Raw genomic sequence first — 15,596 nt, forward strand, 5'->3', positions numbered from 1 at the left:
AATTAAGGTCTTGTGTCTCCAGAGAGGTTTTGTTTCTGTCCCTACCAGGCTCCCCAGGGGTATCAGTGGCCCAGAGCTTGAGTTTCCTAAACCACACAGGTAGTGTAAATCCTAACATTGTTTAGATTGTTTAGATGACAGGGCTGGGAGAGCAGCGCTGAAGTCATGTGTTCTGAGGAGCCAAGAACCGAGCTCACTTGGTCCGTCAGTGGTTTAATTGTTGGGTCCTTCTCTGCAGGTCTTATTTAACTCTCCTGAAACACCATCCTTCCCCACACACACTGAGAAGGAAATGTTAAGGGAATAATAGAACCTCTCCGCTGCAGCCACAGGTGACTCCGGAAGTGATGGGGGACCGAGAAGATCGGCAGCAAGCAAAGACGCAAGCAAGATAACAGCTTAGTAAACTGCTCACAGTTTGGTCTTAAACTGCCTTGGGTTTCATTTTGCATGTGGGGAAAAGCATCTTACTGAAAGTTGACTTTCCCCAACTCTCCCTCTCTCACACGGCCCTCCCTGCCATAAACCTCTGCGTGCGGAGAGGCAGCTCCCCGCTCTGAGGGACTCACCTTGTCAGCCAGCAGCTCCCTTATCTTGCTGGCCTGTAGGCGGAACCGGAAAAGCTGGGTTTCCAGAGTCAGGCAGCGTTTCTGCCAGTCTACGCTGGCCCGCGCGTCCACCTTGAGTTCTGCCATGATGGAATCGACTTCTGGATTATTCTGGGGAGCCCTAAGAACCAGCATGCAGAAAGAGGAAAAGATAAATAAGCGTGTGAGGAAGAGTTCTGTGGGGAAAGAACGGGAGGGGACCAAAGGACAGACAAAACAGGGCTAGGGAAAAGAATTGGTCACTGATCCCCAGGGCCCCTTCCTGCCTTCCTCAGCTCAGTATGTCCCGCTGCATTGTAAGTTAGCTGAGAGCCTCAGAAAACCGCGAAACCTGAGAAACCGTAAGGAGAACCTAGTCTCATTTGGACAGAAGTGAAAAGTAGGGCTCATTTGTTTTTCAATTATCCACACAACAAACTTACCCATTAAATAGCTATTTATGTGCCTGACCCTGTGCTCTGCACTGGAGATGCAAACAGAACTAAGAGAAATTCCTTGTCTTTGGATTTTTCAAGGAACTCTTACGAAAATCTAATTACAGTGTAGTCATAGTTGCCAACTGACATGCAGATAAATGGGAATGGGAGCTGGGAAAAGTGGGAGGGATGTGTTTAGGGAAGGCTTAAAGTGGGTAACAGATGCATCCAAGGTCACATCACTAATTAGAGGCAGAATCCTGGTTCCCAGTTTATTTCTTATTCTATTTCATTTATATACGATGTTAGATGAGAAAAAAATGGAAATAAAATATAATGCTTTGAATGTCCTTGACAATTGTGTTCATTGTTGTCATCGAATCATCCATCCCACTTTGGAATAGATTCTCACCACTTCCTTCAGGTTCTAAGATGCAAACCAGAAAATTGCTAGATATTTTGCTGCAATCTCAGGAGAAAGCCACAAGTCTTTGGGAAAAAAATTTGTACAAATTCAGAACAAATCAAGTAGACACCTATAGTATGTCCAGCCAGGGGAATTCACCCAGATGCCTCCTGGACATATTTAGAGAAAAAATACTGGATGGAGGATGAGAAAAGGAAGAAGGATACGTGAGTGTGCATGAGAGAGGGATACAGGCAGGGCGAGAAGAGAATGCCTGGGAGACACATCCATCATCAGGATTTTTCAAATCCCCCTTCTAGGGCATTCTGATGAATGATGCTTGCCACAAAGTATAAATTCGGCCTGTCCCAAACCATGACACATGGTCACCCTAGTAGTCAACGATTTTAAGGAATAATTGTTAATTTTTTAGGGTTTTTTTTTTCTTTCTTTCTTTCTTTTTTTTTTTTTTTTTAGGGAGAGTCTCACTCTGTCAGCCATGCTGGAGTGCAGTGGCGCAATCTTGGCTCACTACAACCTCTTCCTCCTGGCTTCAAGTGATTATCATGACTCAATCTCCTGAGTAGCTGGATTACAGACATGCACCACCAAGCCTGGCTGATTTTTTATATTTCTAGTAGAGATGGAGATTCACTATGTTGGCCAGGCTGGTCTTGAACTCCTGGCCTCAAGTAATCCTCCTGCCTCAGCCTCTCAAAGTGCTGGGATTACAGGTGTTAGCCACTGCACCCGGCCGATAATATTTTTAAATGTCATCTGCTAGAAATTTTTATGATATACAGGTGAAATAATATAATATCTGGGATTTGTTTTAAAATACTTCATGGTAAGAGGTAAGTAGGGGAGGAGATATACGAAACAGGATTAGTAAAATGTTGATAATTTTGAAGCTGGTTGATGGGTATATGGAAGTTCTTTATATGATCTCTCTGCTTTAATATATGCCTGGAATTTTCCATAATAAAAATCTGTTGCTTTTCAAAAATCCCCTTTTCCTTCCTCAGGAGCTACATGGCCTCAGAAAATCCAGCCACCTCCTGTACTGTTGCCAGATACTACCACAGTGCAAAGTTAGCCTCTCTTTGGTGGGCTAATCACCAATAGTGCTTCTCCCCTCGCATGGGACCTTCATTTGTATCTTTCTCCCATCATACACTACAAGTAGCTATTGTTTATTGAGTCTTTACTGTATGCCAGGCACGTGTGGCCTCTTTAATCCTTACAACAACCTATGAAACAACAGGTAAGCGCCGTTTTCCACACACACATGAGGACATTGAGGAACAGAGAAGCTAAGTAATTTACAGATAATTGTACAGCTAGTTAGTGGAGGAGCTGGGATTCTGGTTCCAAATTCCTTGTTCATTGCCACTCTGTGCTCTTTATCCATCCAAAAAAATAAAAAGAATTCCAATTTCACAAAGAGTGTGGTAGACTTGGTAATGGCAGAAATCATTTCCAGGATCTTTCAGAAGTCTTAGCACAAGGATGAACCTATATCCCAGATTTTCCAAGACATCTTGGGCTCAAATATTCTGATACCGTAATCTCCCCAAGCACTGACACTTACCATGTATCCTGACTTTTCATCTAAAAAATAAGACCTGCAGAGAAGGACCCAACAATTAAACCACTGATGGACCAAGTGAGCTCGGTTCTTGGCTCCTCAGAACACATGACTTCAGCGCTGCTCTCCCAGCCCTGTCATCTAAACAATCCCTACATTGTGACCTCCCAGCAATCCCCATCTCAAAAGACTAGGACCAACTGGAACGGCAGGAAGACAAAAGACAAAAACAAAACATGACCTTCTCTGAGCTAAGATCACAGCTGAAAAGACAAAACAGAACCTTGTAAGGCTCTCAGAGAAGGCTGGGAGGCTTCATGTTTGATTTTTCCTTGTCTTTTACTGGGATTTTGCTTTTTCTTGTATAAATAGGAAAAATAGCAGATCTGAGACTAGGACCTGGGAGTCTTGCTACTCAGTTCAGGGCTAAGAAATAACAGTAAAAGCAAAAAAGCAAGGGGCAAGGGAAACGTAATCCTTTTGTGTAGTTGAAAGAGTGTGAATAATACTGATTCCCTCTTACTGATTGTCAAAGCTGCTGCTTAGATTCTATTGGGAGAGTGAAAACCCAAATTATCAAAATCTCCAAGTACTTTGGAAATATGTCACTGGTGTCTGCCTAGCCCTGATATCTGAGATTATAGCTAGTTTAGGGAATGCTTTCCCCAATCAAGCATCTCCGTGACATCATCGTTCTGAACTGATCAAGTGGTGTGGTTAATCCTCTCCCTGGCAAGTTGCTGAGGAGGTTGGGACTCGTACTTGGCTTGCCTCGGCATGAGAGGAGAGCAGAGAGGTTTTGAAATAGATCAGGAGCAAGGTGCCTGCTGCCAAACCCAAGGCCCAGAGGCTCTTCCGACAGAAGCAGGTGGTTTGAGCAACAGCTATAAAATAAGGGAGATACCAGTAAGCTGAGCCTCACCTGCTAAGTCACCTTGCACTTATACCTCCCATAAAAATGCACAAGGATGAGCAAAAATGAATACCTTACATTTGCAGTAGAGTTTGTAACTTGTCAAAGCATTGCGACGCGTGTGTTATTTCTCTCTTTATCCCCGAGATGGAGGACAAGCACAATTAGTCACAATGAACAGATGAGAAAACTCATCACATCTGTGACTTGCTTAGAGCCTTGCATAGAGCTAAGGAGTAGCAGAACTGGGCCAAGAATCCTGATCTCCCAACATCTACAACTGTCCTCTTCCCATGATGATGCTTCAGTAGTGCTAGCGATATCTCATACTAACAGGCTAGTCTAACATAAATACATTAATGGCAAAAATAAATGGGGAAATGAGAGAGGAGAAGTGAGCTGGGAACAAAACTCAGCTCAATTTTTTTTTCTATTTTTATTCTGGAATGCTCTATCACACATTAGAAATAGGGAGAATAGTACAATAAGTCCCTATGTCCCCAATACCCAGCTAAAATTATGACCAGCTCTTGGCCAGTCTTGTGAAACTCATAGTTTTCTTGATTCTGCTGGCACCCAGCCTGCTAAACTGCTTGGCACGTGAGTCAGAAAACTGCCATAGTCTTGATACCTGCTTTGGCATACCCTGAATCCTCCAATACCCGGGACTGAAATGCCACAGCAGTCAGTGGGGATATGCCTCAGAGGCAGAGGCTGGGAGTAGAATGGGTGGGAAGGTGGCACAGGGAGTCATTAGGTGACTCCAGACTCAGAGCCTATATCAGAGAAAACACAAATTTGACCTGGGATCTCTCTGGCAAGTTTGAGGATTTGACCAGAAACTGATAAAATGCAAAGATTACTTTTTTTTTTCTTTTTCTTTTGAGACAGGGTCTCACTCTGTTGCCCAGGCTGGAGTGCAGTGGCATAATCATGGTTCACTGAAGCCGCAACTTTCCCAAGCTCAGGTGACCCTCCCACCTCAGTATCCCAAGTAGCTGGGACTACAGGCGTGCACCACCATGCTTGGCTAATTTTCATATTATTTGTAAAGACAGGGTTTCACCATGGTGCCCAGGCTGGTCTCGAACTCCTGGGCTCAAGTGATCCACCTGCCTCATCCTTCTAAAGTGTGTTAAGCCACTGCGCCTGGCCTAAGATTAAGTTTATTTTATTTTATTTATTTATTTTTTGAGACGGAGTCTCGCTCTGTCACCCAGGCAGATTGTGCAGTGGTGCAATCTCGGCTCACTGCAACCTCCGCCTCCTGGGTTCAAGCAATTCCCCTGCCTCAGCCTCCCGAGTAGCTGGGATTACAGGCAGATGCCACCACACTGGCTAATTTTTGTATTTTTAGTAGAGACGGGGTTTCGCCATGTTGGCCAGTCTGGTCAAACTCCTGACCTCAGGTGATCCACCTGCCTTGGCCTCCCAAAGTGCTAAGATTACAGGTGAAAGCCACCGCTCCCAACCCCAAGATTAAGTTTAATTCAAACAACTTTTAAGTGATTCCTGTGTGCAAGATTGGGGATATAAAGATGAATAAAGATACTGTGGCTTGTGAGGCTCAAGTCTACAGCCTGAATATCCTGGTAGCTCCCTGCAAAGGTAGCTAATCAATACAGGAGCCTAAAAGAAAGAGGTCAGAGGTCACCACAGGCCTCAAAATAGCTCATTGCCTCTATCTTGTGGAGGATGCAGGAGGCATTGGAAGGCAACGGAGGTTCTGTTATATGCACAATTTCCACCGGGCTCTCTCATGGTACCTCACTATGGTTCATTCCCTGAGTGTATCTGTATGACTTCCGCTTGCTAGTGACAGGCTACCACTGTCTCCTAAAAGTGCTCTGCCGGACTAGGCTGACTACCTGTCAATTGTGGGAAAGAAACAGTTTTGTGTCCCCTTTCTGGGGATGAGGCTGGGAGAAGGGCATGAGCAGACACAGGGACAACTTCCTCTGATCTCAGCATTGTCATCTGATCAAGCTAACAACATCCATTTGGCCACTGCTGGGTGCCTACATGACATTCCACACAACGTCTGGGGAGACAGAAAAGGTGAGCATGTCCTAGGCTGCAGGAACCTCGATACCAAAAGAAGGGGTCAGGACAACCAGGCCCAACATTCCTTGAGAACAAAAACAGCAAAGAGAAACAGCTTAGTACCTAAGATCCCATGCTCTGGCACTGACAGGCCTGGGTTTGAATATGAGCTCAGGCACTAAATAATCCTGGGGCCTTAAGCCATTTGCTTAACTTCTTTGAGACTCAGTTCCATTTTGAAATTGAGGGCAGAAGGACAATAATATTTGGTTGAACCATATGAAACCATCAACATTTAACCATTTTCCGGCCTTCAAAATGGCCATTTCATATATCACATCATGAAGGGCTTTTTTTTTTTTTTTTTTTGAGACGGAGTCTCGCTCTGTCGCCCAGGCCGGAGTGCAGTGGCACAATCTCAGCTCACTACAAGCTCCACCTCCCAAGTTCTCCTGCCTGGGAGGCCATTATCCTGCCTCAGGCTCCAGAGTAGCTGGGACTACAGGCATCCGCCACCTCGCCCGGCTAGTTTTTTGTATTTTTAGTACAGACAGGGCTTCACTGTGTTAGCCAGGATGGTCTCAATCTCCTGACCTCGTGATCTGCCCGCTTCGGCCTCCCAAAGTGCTGGGATTACAGGCATGAGCCACCGTGCCCAGCCAGGGCTTTCTGAGAATTAAAGGAGATATTACAAAAGCCTGGTGCACACTAAGTGCTCAGTAAATGACTGTTATTGTCATCTGCAAACAAAAGGCAAACCAATAGCATCTAGAACCTAAGAGGAGATGTGATCCAAAGATGTGCTCACTGGGCTGGGCGCGGTGGCTCACGCCTGTAATCCCAGCACTTTGTGAGGCTGAGGCAGGCAGCTCACCTGAGGTCAGGAGTTGGACCAGACTGGCCAACATGGTGAAACCCTGTCTCTATTAAAAATACAAAAATTAGTGGCGCATGCCTGTAATCCCAGCTATTTGGGAGGCTGATGCAGGAGAACCGCTTGAACCTGGGAGGCAGAGGTTGTAGGGAGCTGAGATTGCACCACCGCACTCCAGCACTCCAGCCTGGGCGACACAGCGAGACTCCAGCTCAAAAAAAAAAAAAAAAAAAGATGTGCTCACTACCAGATCTAACTCTGGAGGTCTGGAGAGGAGGTCATATGATTTTTTAAGTTATTTTAGAACATTGAACAAAAGGGTATACAGTGCAAAGTAAGGCTTCTTCCCATGCCTGTACTTCAGCCATAGTTCTCCCCAGAGGCAACCACTGTAACGGGTTTCTGTGTGTTCTCTCAGAGATATTCAGAGCATCTACAAGCATTCATACGTATGTGGCATACACACACCCACACAAAAATGGTGGCCCACCATACACACTGTACTCAACAATATAACTTAGAGATATTCCTACATCAAAATACACATCTGCCACGTTTTCTCTCCACGCTTTGTAACAGCTTTAATGTATCCTATTGTGTGACTTTTACATGATCTTATTGAAGATCATCTAGATCTTCAATAAGATGACATCTGATGGCCATCTAGATTGTTTCCAACCTTTTGCTAAAGTAAACAATGCTGCAATGAATATTCAATGATGTACACCATTTCATATACATCAGAGTATATTTGAAGGATAAAGTCCCAGAAAATGGAATTTAGGGGTAAGTGATATATACACTTTAAATTGCCAGACATTTCTTCAGATTTTTTTTTTCTATCAGGAATGGGAGGAACATGCTCTTCCCTACAGCTGATGACTTCTGAAGAGGGAGGAAGAGGCTCCACATTTTTTCAGCTTAGTTGTTAGTTTCAGTGAGTTTGGGGTCACAGGCTGCACCTTACCATTGCCCAACTCTGAGTAGGCACCCTCAGCAGTCTGTGGGAAGGCGGTAGAAGTGGACTGAACCATATGTTAGGAATTTAGGAGGCTTGGGTTTCAGTTATGGCTCTTCCTTTTTAGCTATGTGACCGTGGCAAATCACAAACATTTTTTTTTTTTTTACGAGACAGGATCATCAGCCTCCCAAGCAGCTAGGACTATAGGCCCACACCACCACACCCAGCTCATTTTTAAATTTTTATTTATTTGTAGACACAGGGTATCCCTATGTTGCCCAGTCTGGTCTCGAACTCCTGGCATCAAGCTCTCCTCTTGCCTTGGCTTCCCAAAGTGCTGGGATTACAGGCATGAGCCACTGCAACTGGCCTAAATCACAACTTTTCAGAGTCCCAGTTTCCTCCTTTGGAAAATGGGGCTAATAATACGCAGAAACACTAATACCGATGTTCTATAAAGTGTTAAGTGATGGTACCAGCCCTATACACAGTGTCTGTCACATAGAAGACAGTCCAAAAAGTTTGATGAAGGAACTGATAACTCTCCTACTTAATTTTTTAAATGGTCTTTCAAGTGTTTTACCTGAACCAAGGCTCTGTCTTGGAAGAGTTTTATGAGGTGGATTCATAGTAAAAGCTATAGAGGAGATATCCTAGCAGGCAGAAATCCCAGTTTCCTTCCAGATGAGGGTCTTTATGCTTCTGCCACTCCCGCTAGGTCCCCTGGTTCCTGGCGACCCAGCCCTCGCTAAGACTCCTAGGACACAACGCTCTGTGTCATTCGGCGCCCAACCTGTTTTCTTTTCTGCTTGGCTGACCTGCTCCTAAGAGTCGAGCCTGAGCCATAAGGTCCCTAAGAGAACACTCAGAAATCACAGAAGAAATAACCTAAGGTGAGGTGGGGAGGGGTGCGAGAAGGGTTGAAAGGGAGCGAGCACCGATAGCAAGGTGGCAGCCTGCACGTCCGCTCCAAGGGCCCTTCCCGGGAGCGACTGAATCTGGCCGATCCCCAACTCCAGGTCCTCCCGGGGGACGCTCCTCCTGGCCTCGCGGCGCGAGTCCACATGGGCGCCCGGGTCGCCAAGCCGGACGCGAGCTCCAGCGCTCCCCGCCGCTGGGAGCTCGCTTCCAGGTAGGGAGGCACCTGCTCGGGATCGTCCTCCCGGCCGGAGGGGCCGTCCCCCGCGCGCAGCCTGACGCCCTCCCCCGCGGCACAGCTCCAGCCTACCACAGCTGCGAGAGCGCGGGTCGCTCACCTTCAGCGAGCTCGCGGCCGTCCTCGCCGCGCACCGGGCACACGGGCGCCCTCGGGCCGCCGCCGCCGCCGACCTTGCGTCGCTCTAGCCGGAGTCCCAGGCGGCCGCCGGCTCTCCGCTCTCCCGCAGCAGGGGTCGCGGGGGGCGGGGCGGGGCGAGACTGGAGCGGGAGGGGCGCCCGCGGGCTCGCTGCACAAAGCCCGGCCGTGCCTTGCAGCGCCCCATTCAACGCTCCGCCGGGCGCCCTCCTCCCCTCGGCTCCCCGCCCGCTCCTTAAAGGCAGAGCGCTGGGCTGGGCTCTCCAGGCAGCTCGCGGAGAGGCACAGGAAATGACCTCAGCAGGCTCCAGCCTCCCACCTCTCCGCACCGCTGGGCTAGTCCCTGGGGCGGCGGGGGGGCGGCGGCCCCGAGCTCTCTGAGGAGGCCGCACCAGCTGCCGCAAGGGGCGGCCAGAGCGCCCCGGGGATCCGCTTGGCCCCAAATAGAGGGGACCCTCGCGGGATGCGGGACAAGACCAGACCCTCTCCGCCAAAGGTTCCAGCATTTGCCTGGCCACCTGTGGGAACTGTAACGTCTGGATATTTGGAACAGAAGTCCTTATTTCAGTCTGGCAGACCAAATGTTCTTGAGTTGCAATTTGCAGGAGAAAGAAAAAGAAAAAAGAAGTTACGACAGCCCGGAGAGTAACTTACTTGCTTATGTATATTTACTTATTCTCTGGTCTCGCTATGTTGCCCCAGGCTGGACTTGAACTCCTGAGCTCAAGTGATCGTCCCGCCTGGGCCTCCGGGCCAGCTTATGTATATATTATTTTAAAGGAGCGCCCAGGAGGACCCTGCCTGCCAGGCAGTTTGCAGGGCAGTCATCAGCTTGCCCTTGTGCCCCTCGCTCTCAGACATTTGCAAATCTCAGATCGCCCAAAGCAATCTCATACCCAGAGAGGCTGGAAAACTCAACATTTGGTTAGGTGAACATGGAGTAAAGAGGATGCAAATAGAGACGATTGCAGGGAGGGATCCACCTTTCAAAACAGAGCCTTCTTCCTCAACCCTGCAGGCTCTCTGTCAGTCAAGGCCTGAACGGAAGCAAAATACCAGCAGGGCCTGTTTCTCCAAATGGTCCTTGGAAGATTCATCTCAGGAACCATGAAGAACACCCCCACTCTGGGTTTGAATCTGAATTTCTAACTAAAGTTCCCCAGGCAATTCTCACCGAGAAGTTTTGAGAGCCCAGACACCAAGGAAAGCTGGTAGTGCAGGAGGCCAAAAGTAAACGTTTAACTGGGCCAATGGGACTTCAACAGCTGAACTTGCAAACGACTTTATAGCTCACAGGGATTGGGATAGATTAGCCCCATTTTGTGGAACAATGCTCAGGCTATCCACTTCAACATTCCAGAAGTTGCCTAAGGAAGCCCAAAAGCAAGTTCTTTGGATTTTGCTAAGAGGACATTCATTCATTCATTCATTCACTTTTTCTTTTCTTTTCTTTTTTTTTTTTTTTTGGACATAGGTTCTTGTTCTGTTCTCCAGGCTGGATTGCAGTGGCACAATCCACTGTAACTTGAACTCCTGGGCTCCAGCAATCCTCCCATCTCAGCCTCGTGAACAGCTGGGACTATAGGCACATGCCACTATACCCAGCAAAAAAAAAATTTTTTTTTGGTAGAGACGGGGTCTCATTTATGAGACCAGCTCAGGCTGGTCTTGAACTCCTGGACTCAAGCAATCCTCCTGCCTCGGCCTTCCAAAGTGCTGAGATTACAGGGATGAGCCACCGCACCTCGGCCCAGAACTCATTTAATATAACTTAGTTATACAGTAAAAAAAGGACGCACCATGGAGAGTGGAATGGGAGGAACATGCTCTCCCCTATAGCTGGTGACTTCTGAGAGGCTCCACATTTTTTTCAGCTCAGTTGTTGATTTCAATGAGTTTGGGGCCGTAGAGTGCAGCATCTCACCGTTGCCCAACTCTGAGCAGGTCCCCTCGGCAGTCTGTGAGAGGTTGGTAGAGGTGCACTGAACCTTACATTAGGAATTTAGGAGGCTTGGGTTTCAGTTATGTCTCTTCCACTGTTTAGCTATGTGACTTGGGCAAGTTACAACTTTTATTGTTGTTGTTATTGTTATTTCTTTTAAAAGATAGGATCTTGCTCTGTTGCCTAAGCTAGAATGCAGTGGCAATCATAGCTTATTGCAGCCTAGAACTCCTAGACTCAAGCAGTCCTTCTGCCTCAGCCTCCCAGGTAGCTGGGACTGTAATACCCACCATCACCCCTAGAGCCCCTTTCTTTGGATATCAGCTTATTATTACAAGTGGCCTGACAAAGGAGAATGGAGGATGGAGCAGAGAGATGGGAAGAAAAGCCATCGTGTGCCTCAGTTGAAGGATATGCCAGGGCACTCCTGTGAAAGGAGATGAGGCCGGGATGGGGACTTGTCAACTGGTCTGAGCCAATTTAGTCCTTCGATGATTGTATTAGCTGCCATAGGACGTGAGAGGTAAGGGGAGGCTTCTTTTCTGTAATCTCCTGCAGTTGGGATATTAAAAATAGTTAAGGCCAAATTCTGCCAAATATGCATGTATTGGCAAGCTGGCACAAAACAGTCACACAGCCTGCTTCAAGAAAGTCGGGCAGTTGGCCTGCTCTGGCTCTCACACTCCATTCATGCAAGGGCAAATAATCTTCCTGGCCAACTCCATGTTTTGAAAACTGTTTATTTCACCAATAAAAGATTATTTCTAGCATCCCTTAAACACATTAAGCCCTTGGGTGTATATGTTGATGTTGTTTGAAGTGCTTATGTAACCCATTTTCTGGAGTGCAGATTCCTGATTAGGGCACTTCAGATGCTAACTAACCACTCTTGGGGTTACAGGAGAGTCACTTTATATACACACACCACAGGGTTTAGGCTGGAATGTTTAAAAAATAAATTCCTACAGAGTCAATATAATAGCATCTTAGTCTGGGCCTTGTTCCTTGGACAGCACCATGGGAGGGAAAGGGGAACTTGGAACTGGCCAGAGCTCAGTTCAAGCTTTATCACTTAAGTGGTGGTGAGACCTTGGGGCAGTTGCTTAAGTTTTCTGAATTAATTCCACGTTTGTAAAGTAATGATGGTAATAATTCTGGCCTCTTAGGGTTGTTGAAATGATTAAATGAGATAATATGTTGTTTGGCATGCAGCAAATGATCTATAAATGGAAGCTTTTGTTATTTATTCTTTGAACAAATATTGGCTGGAGGTCTAGGAGCTCTCTGTTACAAGATTGCAGTGGATAAGCAGATGGCTTGAGAGACAGGAATAACTCTAGGAGAGCTGGTGAAATGGTTGACAATTCATCTTCCCATGTACGAGCCTTCTAGAAACCCCACTTCCCATCCCCACCTGCTTTCTCTGAGCAGGGCTCTGAGCTCCAAAGAGACCTCCTCCTATTCACCAAAAAACCCTCAAATCAGGGGATCTCCTCCTCCTGCCTTCAGGACCTGGGTCTCAGTTGCTGTTGGAAGGGGAAGAGAGGGGAGAAGGAAGAGAAGGGAGTCTCAGACCCTCAGGAAACTTAGGGCCAGTCCTAGTCCAGGCTTCTGCTCTCTGCCTTGGGTCACAGAGAAGTCAGGAGGTTACTTCTACAGCTGAATCTTTGGGAGCAATTTGGCTCTTCGGTGATTGTCAGGATTAGCCACCATGGGACATGAGAGGTAAAGTAACCATGGGTTGGAGCAGTGTCAATAGTCACCATCCAAGTGGGGCTAGGAAGGCAGTATTGCACATGCAGAGAAGGTCCAGGTAGGAAGGAAAGGAAATGGCCCAGAGGCTAAATCCTCAGTGTGTGTGTGTGTGTGAGTGTGTATGTGTGTGCATGTGAGATGGGTATGGAAAGATAGGAGGAAGTGTTCTAACTGTAAGTATGGACTCTTCTTTCATTTATTCATTCAGTTACTCACTAACAAATATTTATTGAGTACTTGCTATTTTCCAGCCACTGTGCCAGGAAGGAAAGTGTGGCAAGTGTGACCCATGAACTCTGGGCACAGGCTTTAGAGCTAGACATGCCTGTCCTTGAATCCTGGCTCTTCCGCCCAGGGGACACAGGGTAGAAGTGATGCAGTTACCACATACATCACTGCAAATGATCTGTGTCATGCAACTGTGGGTATGGGAGCCAGAGAGAGCCAGGCAGAGGATGGGGAGGGGAGGGAGGGCGTTTCTCGTTTGTAAATCAGGAATCAGAATTCCTTCCTTAGAGGGTTATTATAAAGATGGAGATAAAGGGCCTGCCTCAGTGTCTGGCATATTATTGGCATCTAGTAAATATTATGAAATGAGGAGGGAAGTTGAAGGTGTGAAGGTGTAAAGGACTAGCAAGGTGCCCAAAGACTAGGGAGCTGGAAGGTACCCAGGAGGAGCAGCATGGAAGGAGAGCCTGGTGGAGAAGGATTCCAATGAGGAGGTGGGCAGTGATTCCAAATCTAACCTCAAGTCATAAAATGCTGATGTGAAAATATAGATTCCAGGCCACCCCTAGTTATTCAGATCAGTGGGCCCAGGAGTCTGCATTGTCACGCACCTGTCTGGGGTCTGTATTGACTGGTATGCTCTTGAGTGATTTTCTCAGAGAGCAGCTGCCAGGGCAGAACTGATGTAATTACAACATATATCAATGCAAAATGCTCTGTCCACTGCAGCTGCAGGTTCTTCGGGCAACAGAGAGCCAGGTGGATGCAGGCTCAATGGGATAGGGACAGTAGAGGGAGGGAGAAAGAGCAACTGAGTTGGGAGCTGGTGGAGCTCAGGGAATGAGGATCAGGTAAATCTAGCCATCTGACTGCAATTCTAGATCATTTTAGAGTTTGCAACATCCTAGTTTTAAACCAGCTGTCTTATTTCTCCAACAGTTTTCATCAAAGATGAGAAAAACGGCTGCTCGCATCAACTAGGGGAGGGAGGAACTGGGCACGGACCAGCTTTAAGTAGGTGCCAGGTTCTCCAACAGCCCAGGGAGCCTGTGTGGGGAGAGACTAGAGCTCTAAGAAGCCAAGGAAACCCAGGCCTGTCAGGCAGCTGGTAGTGACCCTTTTCTTTTCTGGGACACATGTGTGGTCGCTGTAGACAATGGGTTCTCAAGCTGACAGTGGGGTTCAACTTCCAGATTCAAATTCCAGCTCCGGCACCTAGCTCAGTTCTTGGCACTCAGTAAGTACTCAATAGATGCTGGTTGTTATTATTATCCCCTTAGCAGAAGACAGACCCAAGCCGAGATAAAGGAGTCTCCCAGCCCTGCCTTATCCTCCTACTCCATCCTATCTGAGTTCCCACCAGCCCATCTCAGAGCTGAACTACGAGAGGTCTGGTGAGCTAGGGTCCTGTGTTCATACATTCATCATGTGCTTGCCGAGTGTCCACAGTGGGCCACTGTAGGAGAGGGAGAGTGTGGAGGAGTAGGTGGCTCAGTACAGGGCAACTGGACTTTGGAGGGCCTCCTTCTGCTCCTTGACCTCCCCTCCTCAAAGCCACTACTTTTGCTGATAGAAAGAGGCCAGAGGTCTAGGGTGGGGTCCTGCATGCAAGGCTGTGAGTGAGTTCTTGCTCAGCCACTACTTTGCTCTGCAACCTGAGGACATCTCAGCAACTCTTTGTGCCTCCGCCTAACTGTAAAATAGAAGCAGGACCTTCATGGCTGCTATCCTCAGCCTGGAGATAAGGAATTAATGAACACTTCACCAGGGCCATGATGGGGAATGAAGGGGCTGCTGCGGTACCAAACACATCATCGGTTCATCTGAGAATTGCTGAATGGGAATAGAAGCAACCTCACCAAAACACACTGGGGACACAGCCAGCCATTCCAGGGCACTGCTAACGAATGAAATCTTTCTTTCTAATCTCCTAATTAAAAATCAAAACATTTAAAGCCAATATTTATTGAGGGCTAACTTTATTCCTGACCCACTAAACATTTTAGGATGAATCATCCTTTTTTTTTTTTTTTTTGAGACGGAGTTTCACTCTTGTTGCCCAGGCTGGAGTGCAATGGCGCGATCTCGGCTCACTGAAACCTCCAGCTGCCGGGCTGAAGGGGAGGAATCATCTTAATTCTCACAATTCTCTGGAGCTGAAGCGATTTTTATCTCTTCATATATAAAATATATTTATATATATAAAATATATAAAATATATTTTATTTTATAGATGCGCAGACTGAGGCTCAGGAAGACCAAGTGACTAAGCTCAGGTAGCAAGCAAGTGGCCAAGCCAGGACACAAACCCTGCCCTGCTTGACTCTAAAGACCACACCTTTAGCAACTCGAGGCTTGCCTCTGCTCAGGGATGTGTGGGTTCCCCTGCAGGGCACCTTCCAGGCTGAAAGGTTGCAATGAGTGAGCCACAAGTACCCTGGGATTCACAGAAAAGGAAATAAGTGAAACCCATGGACAAAATGAGCAGACCTAGCCATTGCAGATCCCTCTGCCCTGCCCCTAGTGATTTAGCCTGAACCAATGGGTCTATTATCTCCCTTGATGGTC

At 47.2% G+C, this 15,596-nt stretch overlaps 1 protein-coding gene across 1 annotated transcript in view; it reads right to left on the bottom strand.

Annotated features, from left to right (window-relative positions):
* Window positions 1-9,330, bottom strand: part of PLEKHH1 (pleckstrin homology, MyTH4 and FERM domain containing H1) — a 53,001-nt gene extending 43,671 nt beyond the window's left edge. The window contains exons 1-2 of the mRNA XM_023182344.2: window positions 9,066-9,330; window positions 570-729 (exon numbers count right to left, since the gene is read on the bottom strand). Coding sequence (XP_023038112.2) covers window positions 570-695 — 126 coding nt within the window. The 5' untranslated portion in view covers window positions 696-729; window positions 9,066-9,330. The remainder of the gene's footprint in view (window positions 1-569; window positions 730-9,065) is intronic.
* Between the last annotated feature and the right edge of the window lie 6,266 nt (window positions 9,331-15,596).

This window comes from Piliocolobus tephrosceles, chromosome 6 (assembly GCF_002776525.5).
Source record: "Piliocolobus tephrosceles isolate RC106 chromosome 6, ASM277652v3, whole genome shotgun sequence".
In the NCBI taxonomy this organism is placed as follows: domain Eukaryota; kingdom Metazoa; phylum Chordata; class Mammalia; order Primates; family Cercopithecidae; genus Piliocolobus; species Piliocolobus tephrosceles.